We start from the raw sequence: 12,134 nt of genomic DNA on the forward strand, positions 1-12,134 counted from the left end.
ACAGGTTTACCAGCAAGTCTCCCATCTCCTGGGGGCAGGATGCTAGAGGGGAGGAGGGCGAGCTAGACCCTTAGAGCCTCCTGAAGCCACACCCTGCTCTGGGTTCCAGCTTCACAGGAAGAAAGCCTGTGAGGGTGGAGCCCCACTTCACAGAGAGCTGCTCCACCAGGTTTATAGCAGGGCTGACACTGTCCTCACGGGGTCCTCAAAACAGCCTTCCCCCAGGAAGGCTCACCCCTCTCTGGATGGGGAAGCGGGGGCTCAGAGGGTTAAAGGGTTTGCCAAGGTTATACCACTAGTGAAGGGTAGCCTAGTAGGTAAACCTAGGCCAGTTGGCTTCTAAGCCTGTTTTCTCTTTCTTTTTAAAATAATCCTCCCCCCCCCCATAAGAACAGTAGTAATGTTCCCTAATACTAAAAAATACAACACAGAAAATAAAAATCAACTCTAGTTCCAGCACCTAGCAATAGTGGAAGTAGTTGGTATGCTTCTAATCTTTTTTTTCCTAAATAAATATATTTTTAAAAATAAAATTAGGATCGCAGTGCCCCTACAGCGTGCATCTTGCTTTTCCCCCGAATTCCCTGGGGGGAAAGGTAGGCAGTTCAGTGATTCCATTCTTCCCAGCTGGGACCTCATCTCCTCAAGAAGGCTTGAGGCAAGCTGAGCTTTTCAAACACAGGCGTGCCCGGAGCTACTGCAGGTTAGGTTCCAGAGCTCCACAATAACACAAGCATTGCAATAAAACAAGTAATCTTTTTGCTGGGGGAGGGTCTTGCTTTCCATTTGTAACAGCAACAAGACATCTGTGAGGCGCAATAAGAAAGGTTCAGTAAAATGAGGTTTGCCTAGAGAAGGTCCAGGTTTCCCTCAGTGGGAGGTACAGCTGGCTGGCTGTTAGGTGGATGGACGATGGCTGGCTGGAGGGATCGATGGGTGAATGAAGAATCACCTGGGCAGGTAAAGGAAGAGATAGACGGCTAGAGAGGGACCCAGGAGGGTGTAACGATGCTTAGAAGGAAGAAGGGGGAAGAAGGGATGAAGAGAGGGGTGGCTGGATAGTGTGTAGATGAATGAAGGAATCAATTTTCTTTTGGGTAAAATATTGATAATAATCCCTGTCCTGCCTACCTCACAGGGTTATTGTCAATCAAATAGTTCATGAGTGGATACAAATGCGCTTCCAAGATATTATTATTGTTGTTGTTGTCGATATTAATAACAACATTGGCCCTGACTCCTTCCTGGTTGGGGTGTCGCCCACCAGTACCGCACCAAGACCACGCCCGTGGTCAAGTCCCCCCAAGTGGCATCGGACGAGGCCCCTTCTCAGCGGATCTTCATCTATGAGGTCCAGGAAGAGAATGGCTCTCACATTCAGAACTTTGCCCTGGACCTGATCCCACCACCCGAGGTCATCTACAAGTCAGAGCCTGGCACCAGCGATGGCATGAATGTGCTGGGCATCGTCATGTTCTCTGCCACCATGGGTATGTGCTGCCCACCCCACCCAGCAGTGCCAGGGAGCCGGGCCCTCCCTGCACCTACCCCACCCTGCACCTACCCCTCCCTGCACCTACCCCTCCCTGCACCTACCCCTCCCTGCACCTACTCCTGTCTGCACCTACCCCTGCCTGCACCTACCCATTCCTGCACCTACCCCTCCCTGCACCTACCCCTCCCTGCACCTACCCCTGCCTGCACCTACCCCTCCCTGCACTTACCCCTGCCTGCACCTACCCCTGCCTGCACCTACCCCTCCCTGCACCTACCCCTCCCTGCACCTACTCCTGTCTGCACCTACCCCTGCCTGCACCTACCCATTCCTGCACCTACCCCTCCCTGCACCTACCCCTCCCTGCACCTACCCCTGCCTGCACCTACCCCTCTCTGCACTTACCCCTGCCTGCACCTACCCCTGCCTGCACCTACCCCTCCCTGCACCTACCCCTCCCTGCACCTACCCCTCCCTGCACTTACCCCTGCCTGCACCTACCCCTCCTTGCACCTACCCCTCCCTGCACCTACCCCTCCTTGCACCTACCCCTCCCTGCAGCTACTCCTGTCTGCACCTACCCCTGCCTGCACCTACCCATTCCTGCACCTACCCCTCCCTGCACTTACCTCTGCCTGCACCTACCCCTGTCTGCCTCCAGCAACCTGAGTAACCTAGAATCTCCCATCTTCCAGGCGGTTCCTTCCTTTCCCATCCAGTGGGGTGGCTCCAGCCCCCCCCCTCCTTCCCCCTCCCCCCCCGCCCCCCTCCCCCTTGGAGCCAGTGTTCCTCAGGAGAAATTCTCCATCCCGAACGAGTTTGCCTACAGGAGTGTGGGCTCTCCCTCAAAGAAGACCATGCCTCTGGCCCCTCCTGTTCCTGAACTTCTTACTGAGGTCTGTCTGCACATCCTGGGGAGGAGAGGAGGCAGCTACAATAAAAACAGGAAAAGTCTAAAAACGACCAGCCATCACTGTGTACTTAAAGCCCTTATTCCTCCTCCCATCCCCAACCTCAGGAGCTTCTCACTGGCGGCCTCTCCCCTGAGACATGTCTGTGCCTTTTCTCGGGCCCACAGTTGGCCTCCCAGGCCACACCTGTCCCTTTGCAACTCTTCTCTGGGTCTCCAAGGCCCCAGCCACAGGCTACTTATCTTGAAGCTGGTGAGGCTTAACTTGCACAGGCCCCTTCTGAGGTCTGTACCTTAAAAAAAAAAAAAAAAAAAAAAAAGTATTCTTTTTCATAAAGAGGGTCCCAAACTATAAGCTTCAGATCCCACAAACCCAAGGATGTATCTGCCTGCCGTGACCCAACCCCCCCCCCCCCCCACACACACACACACACACACAACCTTTTCCTTTTGGGCCACAGCTCCTAACCCATCAGAACAATCTAGCTTGTCCTTCTAGGCTATGCCAGGGGTCATTATGAGTCTTATTCTAAAATGGGCATCACCCCAGACAAGAGCCTGGGAGTTCTCTGCTGCTTCCCTGATTTCCCCACAGTTTTCTTTTTAAGTAAAAAGCCTCGCCATCCTTCTAGTTGCTCATAGCAAGAAATCCGGGGTCATTTTCTACCTCTCCCTCAGCCCACACCCAAAGCCCATCAGGCAGCCTCTGAAATCTGTCTCCAATCCCTGCATTTCCCTCTGCCCACTGCCATCACCTGGTCCAAGGCCACTATCATCTCTCACCTGGTTTCTGCAAAAACTGCCTAAAGAGTCCCCAGTCCTGGTGTGTCCCCCTCACGGGGTCACTAAGTCCCTGCTTAAGGCCTCCAGTGGCTCTCCACTCCACCTGGAAAGGGACCCAACACCCTGCGGCCTGGGAGCGCCGAGTGATCCAGCCCAGACCGCCTCGGGCTCCTCAGACTCCTCCGGTCCGCTCCCTCCCTGCTCCATGCTGCCGAAGACCCCTCCCTGAGGCCCTTCCCACTTCCTCAGCCTGCCTGCTCCTGCCCCTCCTCTCCCCTGCACCTTTCTCATCCTTGAGGGTGGTGGTAAAGGGAGGGGTGGTCTCTTTATAAGCATCACATCCTCAGGAAAGTCTTCCCAACACCCCAGACGGTCATGTGCCCTGGGTTACTCCTTAAACTTTGACCCAACTGCAGGTATGTAGTTGCTGGTATAATTGTTTAATGTCTGTGCGGCAGCTGCTGTAAGCTCCATGCAGGCAGAGACAGGCCTGGCTTGTCCTCCATTTATCCCCACAGCCCACCACAGTGACCCGCAGGAGCGGGCGCTCAGTAGAACCTGTTGGAGAGATGGATGGGTGGGTAGGTGGGTGGATGGATGGATGAGTGGGTGGGTGGATGGATGGATGGGTGGGTGAATGGATGGGTGGATGGATGGGTGGATGGATGGATGGGTAGGTGGATAGATGGATGGATTGGTGGATGGGTGGATGGATGGATGGATGGATGGATGGATGGATGGATAGGTGGATAGATGGATGGGTGGGTGGGTGGGTGGATGGATGGATGGATGGATGGATGGATGGATGGGTAGGTGGATGGATGGATGGATTGGTGGATGGATGGATGGATGGATTGGTGGATGGATGGATGGATGGATGGATGGATGGATGGATGGATGGATAGGTGGATAGATGGATGTGTGGGTGGGTGGGTGGGTGGGTGGATGGATGGATGGATGGGTGGGTGGATGGGTGGGTGGATGGATGGGTAGGTGGATAGATGGATGGGTGGGTGGATGGATGGATGGATGGATGGGCAATCATAAGTAATAGAGCTCTTATCATCTTGGCCAAAATGCCAGGCACGCAGAGGGGCCAGGACCTTAGTAACTTAAGGGTGTGGCAAGATGGTGTTTGGAAGTGTGTTTAGAACATCTGACAATTAGTCCCCAATCCTGAACATTCTTCCTCCTCTCAGCACTGCCTCCCTCAGGGGCGAAAACATATAAAAAGGACGTCTATTCGCAGAGCAAAAGAAACCCCTGAGACCCTGTGACTCAATCCACAAAGTGTTTACTGACCATGTGTAATTGTCCATGGATAAGTGTATATGTGTGTGTGCGTTCCCAAGTCAGTCTGTGCCCGAGACTGTGTGTACCCATGCCCGTGTGTGCCCACATCTGCAGTGCTCATGTCAATGTGTGCCCACATCTGCTCACACTCAGAGACAGCTGCTCCAAGCGGGGCTTGATTTGGTCCCCTCAACCCAGGCTCCGTGCCCAGCTTCTCCCTGGCGTTGGATGTGGCTGACTGGCTGATGCTAAGGTCTCATTGACCTTCACTGTTGGAGGAAGCCCATGCCGACCCTGGGGCCTATGCACACTAACACCCAGCCAACCAGAGCCCGTGGGTGACCCCAGGGAAATCTAAGTGGAGGCTGATGAGGGGCAGGAAAACCCTGGGCAGGGACAGAGCCAGCAGGGGACCTGGGTCTGAGTTCACTTAGGCTTCCACAGGCCAGATGGGCAGGGCTAGGCCAGTGTCACCTCCAACTCGGGCCTCTCCCATGCCAGCAGAGCTCCCCAGCTCATCCCAGTGGTAGCTGGTCCGAGGACGGGTGGGCTCAGGGTTTCCTGGGTAGGGAAAGAGCTCTCTCTGGAGTCCCATGGGCCAGGTTCACATTCCTGCCCTGCCCCTCCCTGGCTGAGTCCGTCAGTGAGCCTCTCTGAGCACAGCTTCCTGAGGGCAGCACAGAGTCTGTTTTGCTCTTCATTTCTGTGTCAACAGGAGGGAGAGCAGTCACTCGTCACTGTTGTGAGTGGCCTGACTGCTCACTTGCATGGAGCCCCCCGTGGACTAGGACACATATGAATGCTTCCCAAGTAGAGGAGAGTCCAGAACCCCAGTGGGGCTTTGGGAAAAGCTTTTTCATTCATTCATTCATTCATTCATTCATTCATTCATTCAAAGGTTATTGTTGAGCATCTACCACGTGCCGGCTGAGATATCATAAGAGAGGAGACAGATAAAAATAAACTGGGGAGTGGGGATGGGTGTCCGAGGCATGTGGAGACCTGGGCAGCATGTTTCCATGATGAGGGGCAGGGATAACTTGGGCAGGGACAGAGCCAGCAGGGGACCTGGGTTTCAGGCATCAGAACTACATGGCCAAGGCCCTGAGGCAGTGTAGAGCTTGATGGATTCTAGGAATGTAAAGAAGGCCAGGGATGCCAGAGCATGCTGAGGGAGGCCAGGGGGAGGTGGGGGTATAGATCTGGGTCGGACAGGGGTCAGGTCAAGTGGGGCCAGAGCATGGGGAGCTAGGTTATGGTCTAGGTCAGTGGTTCTCAACCTTCCTAATGCCGCGACCCTTTAATACAGTTCCTCATGTTGTGGTGACCCCCAATTTCATTGTTACAAATTGAACATAATTAAAGCATAGTGATTAATCACAAAAACAATATGTAATTGTATATGTGTTTTCCGATGGTCTTAGGTGACCCCTGTGAAAGGGTCGTTCGACCCCCAAAGGGGTCGCGACCCACAGGTTGAGAACTGCTGGTCTAGGTCATCAAGGAAGCCAGTGTTTGGCAGGGAGCATTTTTATCTTAAGAAGATGACACTGCTGCTGTGTAGAAAATGGATTAGAGAGAAGGAAGAATGAGAGCCCTGTTGCGAGGTTGCTGCCTGGTCCAGGAGTGAAGGTCAAGGAGAAGGAGGGGAACACTGGTGTGTGGAGGCTGCTGGGAAGTCAGCCAAGGGCAAGAGCCATGTGTGCATGCGGGTCTGTCCCTGCCTGCCCCCAGCCTGTCAGCACGTGCAGGCATCACACACATGTGTAGGCATCACACACACCGTGGCTTTGGCCTGTGTGATCTGTGATCTGCTCGTGTATCCCTGCCCCCGCAGGCATCATGCTGGGCCGCATGGGTGAGAGCGGGGCCCCCCTGGTCAGCTTCTGCCAGTGCCTCAATGAGTCCGTCATGAAGATCGTGGCAGTGGCTGTGTGGTAAGCCTCACTGGGATGGGGGTGTCCTCTCCTACCTCACCCCTTCCACTCCTGTCCTGGGCAGGCAGAGGGACCCCATGGTCCCATCCTTTCTTCTCCTAGGAGTGAGCTGCCCAGGAGGCTGAGCCCTGGCCTGGGTTCTCCAGAGTCACACGCGCTCCTCTGCTCCCCAGCCCTGACCAGGCCTAGTTCCAGCCCTGGGCCTGCCACTCTGGCCCGGTCAGGCCCGCTGCAGGAGCGCCCAGCGCTGAGCCTGGCGTGCTCTCCTGGCCTAGTTTCCCCATCACATGGAGCTCATCAGCTCGGCTTTTGCAGGAAGGAAGCTCTGGAAGTGAGAACCAGCTGCCACTCCTTGGTTCAGAGCTCAGACCTTAGACATGGTTTAGATGGGGACGTGCAGAGGCCTGTCCCAGAGCATGCACAGAGAGTGGCATTGCTGGGTTCACACGTGGGCCCGCAGAAAGCAGGCATACTCCTCAGAAGCCTGGGCAGGAAGGCAGGGTTGTGAGAGGTGGTGCAGGGCTGGGCTGGTTGAGGGCGGAGGTATCAATAATGTCATGTTCCGGGCACCTTGGCACTCAGTTACATTCACCCTCACGGGGCCCTGGCAGGCTCAGGAGGATCAGGCAGTGATGCAGTGCCAGGGCTGCCTGGGACCCTCACCTGCCTGGCACTGAGCTGGCTGCCCTGCCCCCACAACAGGTACTTCCCCTTCGGCATTGTGTTCCTCATCGCCGGCAAGATCCTGGAGATGGATGACCCCACAACTGTCGGGAAAAAGCTGGGCTTCTATGCAGTCACCGTAGTGTGCGGGCTGGTGGTCCATGGCCTCGTCATCCTGCCCCTGCTCTACTTCTTCATCACCAGAAAGAACCCCGTCGTCTTCATCCGCGGTGTCCTTCAGGCCCTGCTCATCGCACTGGCCACCTCCTCCAGGTAGCCCTGGGCGCAGGCAGAACAGGGTGGTGCTCAACTCTGTCCACCTGTTCAGTCATCATTTGTCCATGGCCATAGACGCATGGAGGTGTCAGTAAGGCCTGCTTCACACACTTGGGGGCAGCTATGGTAACAAGACCAATTTTTGAAATGTAATGCTGAAGGCCCCACCTGCCCAAATGGCAGAAAGCCTATATCACCTCTTGAGGCCTTCCCCTCCCCCCCTCAATCCACATGGGGGTTGGCTTCCACACAGAGCAGCCCTTGGCCACCTGCCCGACAGGAACCACAACCTTGGGCCCGGGAAGAGGAAGTGGGGTGCCCAGTCAGTGACCTGTGGGATGGGAAGGGCTCTGCAGCCACACCCACCCAGGTATTGGCCCCAGCACTGCTACCAGGAACTCCAGTAACAAAACAGTAACAGCACTAGTAGCTACCACTGCTTGAGTACTTGTGATGAGGCGAACACGACTCTAAGCGCTTACTCGTTACCGCACCCTAAGAGCTGAATCCAGGCGTTCTCCTGCCCTGGGACAAGGAAACCAAGGCACACACAGGTTAGGGGTCCTGCTGCCACTGGCGAGGAGGAGGCTGGAAGCTGAACCCAGCAGGTCCAGCCCAGAGCCCTGCTGTTTGCCACTCCTACGCTCGGCGCGGCAGCGTGACTTCGGTCAGCCCCTCCGCCCTCTGGGCTTCAGTTTCTTCATCTGTAAAATGGACTCAAAGCCCCTCCTTCGCCGGAAGCTATGAGGATCAAATGAGAGTGTGTGTAAAGCACGGAACCAGGCGCATAGTAGGTCCCTTCCTGACCCGTGTGTAGAGGGGTGTCTCTGAGGCCCAGGGCGTGGGTAGGCCTGGCTCGGCCACCGTCCCACACTCCCAACGGGACCATTTTCAAGGCCCCTTCAGCCTGTTCTCCCTGCGATGGGCCGGCTGCCTGGGGTGGCACGAGCTTCCTGTCACCGGCAGGAGGGCAACCCAGAGGCCCTGACCATCCTGGAGGAGGATGGAGGGCAGACGCTGGCCCCTCCGCCCACAGCTCGGCCACACTGCCCATCACCTTCAAGTGCCTGCTGGAGAACAACCACATTGACCGGCGCATCGCCCGCTTCGTGCTGCCCGTGGGCGCCACCATCAACATGGACGGCACTGCGCTCTACGAGGCGGTGGCTGCCATCTTCATCGCCCAGGTCAACAACTATGAGCTGGACTTCGGCCAGATCATCACCATCAGGTGCACTCCTGGTGCCCCCCAGCCCGGGGGGATTGGGGTGGGAGGGTGACTCCTGGGAGGGCCTGGAGGATGCTCAAGCTCCCTGATCTGATAGGGTCTCTGAGGCCCAGAGAGGGTGAGGGGCTCCTTTTAGGCCACGTCAGTGCTGGGGTGGGATGTGACCTGATCCCTGAGACTGGTGGCACAGGCTCCCCCCAAGCCCTCCCCCCCCCCAGCCAACGCTGCCCTGCAGGGCGGGAGCAGGGCAGAGAGGGGGCAGAGGCCGGGGCGGGACGCTGGAGGGGCTGCTGGTGCAGCTGGAGCAGAGGGAAGGGTGCTGAGGTGAGGGGCAGAGGCTGAGGGAAGGCCTCGCATGCCAGCCTGAGGGTACAAGGCTGACCCTGGGCACCAGGCCCCCGAGGGAGGCTGGGCAGATCAGAATCTCTGGGCAGCTTCCTGGAAACCTTCCTGGCAACGGCTCCAGGCACAGGGTTTCCCACAGGTTCCTCAGGGGGTCCTGCTGAGGCCACGTGTGGGGCCCATGGGGCTATAGGACCTCAAGCAGGAACATGTCCCCCCAAGAACTCCTTGATGTGGCCTTCCTAACAACCCTGCCCTGGTTGGCTGGCCACAGAGGCGCTGGCATTCTGGCCTCCCCTTTGGAGCGAGGGTCCCAACAAGGCAGCCTGCCCGCCCTGCTTCTCTCTCCTCCTCCTCTCCCACCCTATGCAGCATCACAGCCACCGCAGCCAGCATCGGGGCAGCTGGCATCCCCCAGGCCGGGCTCGTCACCATGGTCATCGTGCTCACCTCTGTGGGCCTGCCCACGGACGACATCACCCTCATCATTGCTGTCGACTGGGCTCTGTGAGTGGGGTGCACCCCTCCCGCCCTCACCCGGCAGGCAGCGGGCTTTGGGGTAGGCAGGGGAAAATACCCTACTTTGGCACAGCTTCCGGAAACCTACAGAGGCAATGGCTCTGGCCTGGCTGCATAATTTGTAGAGCCCAGTTTTCAAAAACGAAAATGTGGGGTCCCTTGTTTACAAATTATAAGGGATTTCAAGAGGGTGAGAGAAAACTGTGAAACCAAGCCTGGGCCCTGCTTAGCACAGGCCCTGTGCGGCGTCGGTCACCCACCATGAAGCCCGCCCTGCATCAACCCGCCTCAACATCCCTGAGGGAGGGGTGGGCTTGAGAGGACTGGGAAAGCGCCTCGCCGTGGGCTCTGCCCTGGCAGCTGGTGTCCTCAGGGACTTCTGGGCTGGGCGCTGCCCTCTCCCGGCTCCCCTTACGAGTGCCCACCGCTCGCCACCACCAGGGACCGCTTCCGCACCATGATTAACGTGCTGGGGGATGCGCTGGCCGCGGGGATCATGGCCCACATCTGCCGGAAGGACTTCGCTCAGGACACGGACACCGAGGTGAGAGCAGTGCCTCCCCCCAACCTGGCCACCCAAAGGCCCTGGCGGGTGGAGCCCAGGTGGGATGGGCACCAATCTTCCACTCACCAGCCGGGGAGCCATCAGCCAATCCCTCCCGCCTCCCTGCCTCAGTTCCTCATCTGGTACCGGGGTGACTAACTCCTCTCAGAGCTAGTTGTTGAGCACCCACCGTGGCTGGCCCTGCTCTAGACACAGGAACAAAGGAAGCCAGAGCCCTGCCCGCGGGGAGCTGTACCCTAGGCGGGTGGCGCTGCCCACAGCAACGCAGATGTGCAAACAGGCTTCATGGTCTTCGGGCTCCTTCAGTAGCCATGAGCAGCAGGCTCCCACTCCGCCAGGAGGATGCTGGGGCCCAGGCAGGGGCCCGGTTCCCTCGTGGACCCTGTGGGTCAGGTCCCCTCCTCTACCACGACAGCCACAGGCGGCGGCAGGGCAGCCGAGAGAGGCCCCGTGACCTGCCAAGGTCCCACAGTACATCCGTAGGAAAACCGGCCATGTGGTTCCCAGCCCTCGCTTGTTCAGTCCTCCCTGGTGTCTCCCCTCAGCCCCTCCACCTGTTACCAAGGCCTGTCTCCCTCCTCAGAAAGCGCCGCCCTGCGAGACCAAGCCGGTGAGCCTGCAGGAGATCATGGCGACCCAGCAGAACGGCTGTGTGAAGAGCGTGGCGGAGGCCTCCGAGCTGACCCTGGGCCCCACCTGTCCCCACCATGTCCCCATCCAGGTGGAGCAGGAGGAGGAGCCGGCTGCCGCCAGCCTGGACCACTGCACCATAGAAATCAGCGAGCTCGAGACCAATGTCTGAGCCTGCAGAGCCGCAGCGGCCAGGGGAGGCCTCCAGGGTTGGAGCAAAGGGAAGGATTTCAACTTACTGCCTCCTGAGCACACAGGGGCCAGCCTGACCCATTCTTCCCACCCGGAGAGCTCGGAGTTCACTCCATTTACCAAAAGTGGAGTCTCAGAGGGAAACCCCAGCTGGGGAGTGGTGGGCCGGCGTAGCCAGCCCCGGCTGTGACTTCCCATCACGTTGGCCCGTGAGGACAGCAGGCAGGGGTGAGGGTCCATCTCTTCTGGGTGACAGGGTTAAGGCTGAACACATTTATCCCAGGCCTCAGAGCAAGTCAGGGCTAGGACTCCAACACAAGTCTTTCAAGTCCTGGGCAGGCCCTCCTGGAGGCAGGGGCACCTGCAGGGCCAGATGCCAAGAGAGGCTCTAGGGGCCCTGCCCTGTCTCAGAGCCCCGCAGCCACCACTGCTTTCAATTTCTGAAGACGTAACAACAGTGCCCCGGGTCTACCCCTGTGTCCCAGCCCAGCCAGCCCTCCCGCCACCCCATAACATGTGGCCTCAAACAGCCCTCCCCAAAGAGGCCCCGCCCAGGACCAAGGCCTGCTGCCTTCCATGTGCCACGGCCCGTCTCCTCACGTCCCAGCAGGATCTCTCGCAAAGCTCATCTGAGGTGGAGACGGGGCCCTTGGAGACGTCCAGGCCAACCTCCCACTGACAGGGGCCAGCCGGGACCCAGGAACGGGCTCACCTGGGATGCTCTGCCCAAGCTGCCCAAGTGGCTCTGGGGTCAGGACTCCCCAGCAGCCTGTGGGATGAAGTGGAGTTAGATTTTATACTCTCTTCTGTGCTTGCAAACTCAGAGATGGCTCCATAAAGGTATTTTGTTTTCCAAGTTCTGAGGGCTTAGCAACCATACTCTGGCCAGCATGTCTTCACTGAGCCAACACAGGCTGTCACCGTGCAGACTGGCCGTCTGGGCAGCCAGAGCGTGGACAGGCTGTCCAGGTGGCCAGACAATAAACAGGCTTGTCCTTGCAGCTAGAATGCAGACAGGCCTGTCCGGGCTGTCGGTATGTGGACGGGCCTGCCCGCGAGGCCAGGGCGCAGATGGGCCTGCCTGGCCGGCCGCAGTGAGGACAGCCTGTCGGAGCTGTCACACGCAGGAGGCAGAGTGCAGACCGGCCTGCGGGGGCCTGTCTCCACAGCCAGCGTGGACAGAGCGCTCTGTCCCTAGCCTGGGCTTTGCTCTGCAGGCAAGGCCCTGCGACCAGTCCCCACAAAAGGAACAATTTCTTCAGCCAGTGGGGCTCCCTTTGGCAAGTGCTTTGCTTTAAGGA

At 58.1% G+C, this 12,134-nt stretch overlaps 1 protein-coding gene across 3 annotated transcripts in view; it reads left to right on the plus strand.

Moving 5' to 3' along the window:
- SLC1A7 (solute carrier family 1 member 7) overlaps nt 1-11,425 on the plus strand; it is a 45,705-nt gene extending 34,280 nt beyond the window's left edge. For 2 of the 3 annotated variants that reach the window (XM_059689546.1, XM_059689547.1), the window contains 7 exons: nt 1,268-1,490; nt 6,319-6,418; nt 7,121-7,354; nt 8,394-8,588; nt 9,300-9,434; nt 9,888-9,990; nt 10,595-11,425. In XM_059689546.1, coding sequence (XP_059545529.1) covers nt 1,268-1,490; nt 6,319-6,418; nt 7,121-7,354; nt 8,394-8,588; nt 9,300-9,434; nt 9,888-9,990; nt 10,595-10,813 — 1,209 coding nt within the window. In that variant the 3' untranslated portion in view covers nt 10,814-11,425. Of the gene's footprint in view, nt 1-1,267; nt 1,491-6,318; nt 6,419-7,120; nt 7,355-8,393; nt 8,589-9,299; nt 9,435-9,887; nt 9,991-10,563 lie in introns of all 3 variants that reach the window. The other variant, XM_059689548.1, reaches the window with a different exon arrangement.
- The last annotated feature ends 709 nt before the right edge of the window (nt 11,426-12,134 follow it).

This window comes from Myotis daubentonii, chromosome 3 (assembly GCF_963259705.1).
Source record: "Myotis daubentonii chromosome 3, mMyoDau2.1, whole genome shotgun sequence".
Taxonomy (NCBI): domain Eukaryota; kingdom Metazoa; phylum Chordata; class Mammalia; order Chiroptera; family Vespertilionidae; genus Myotis; species Myotis daubentonii.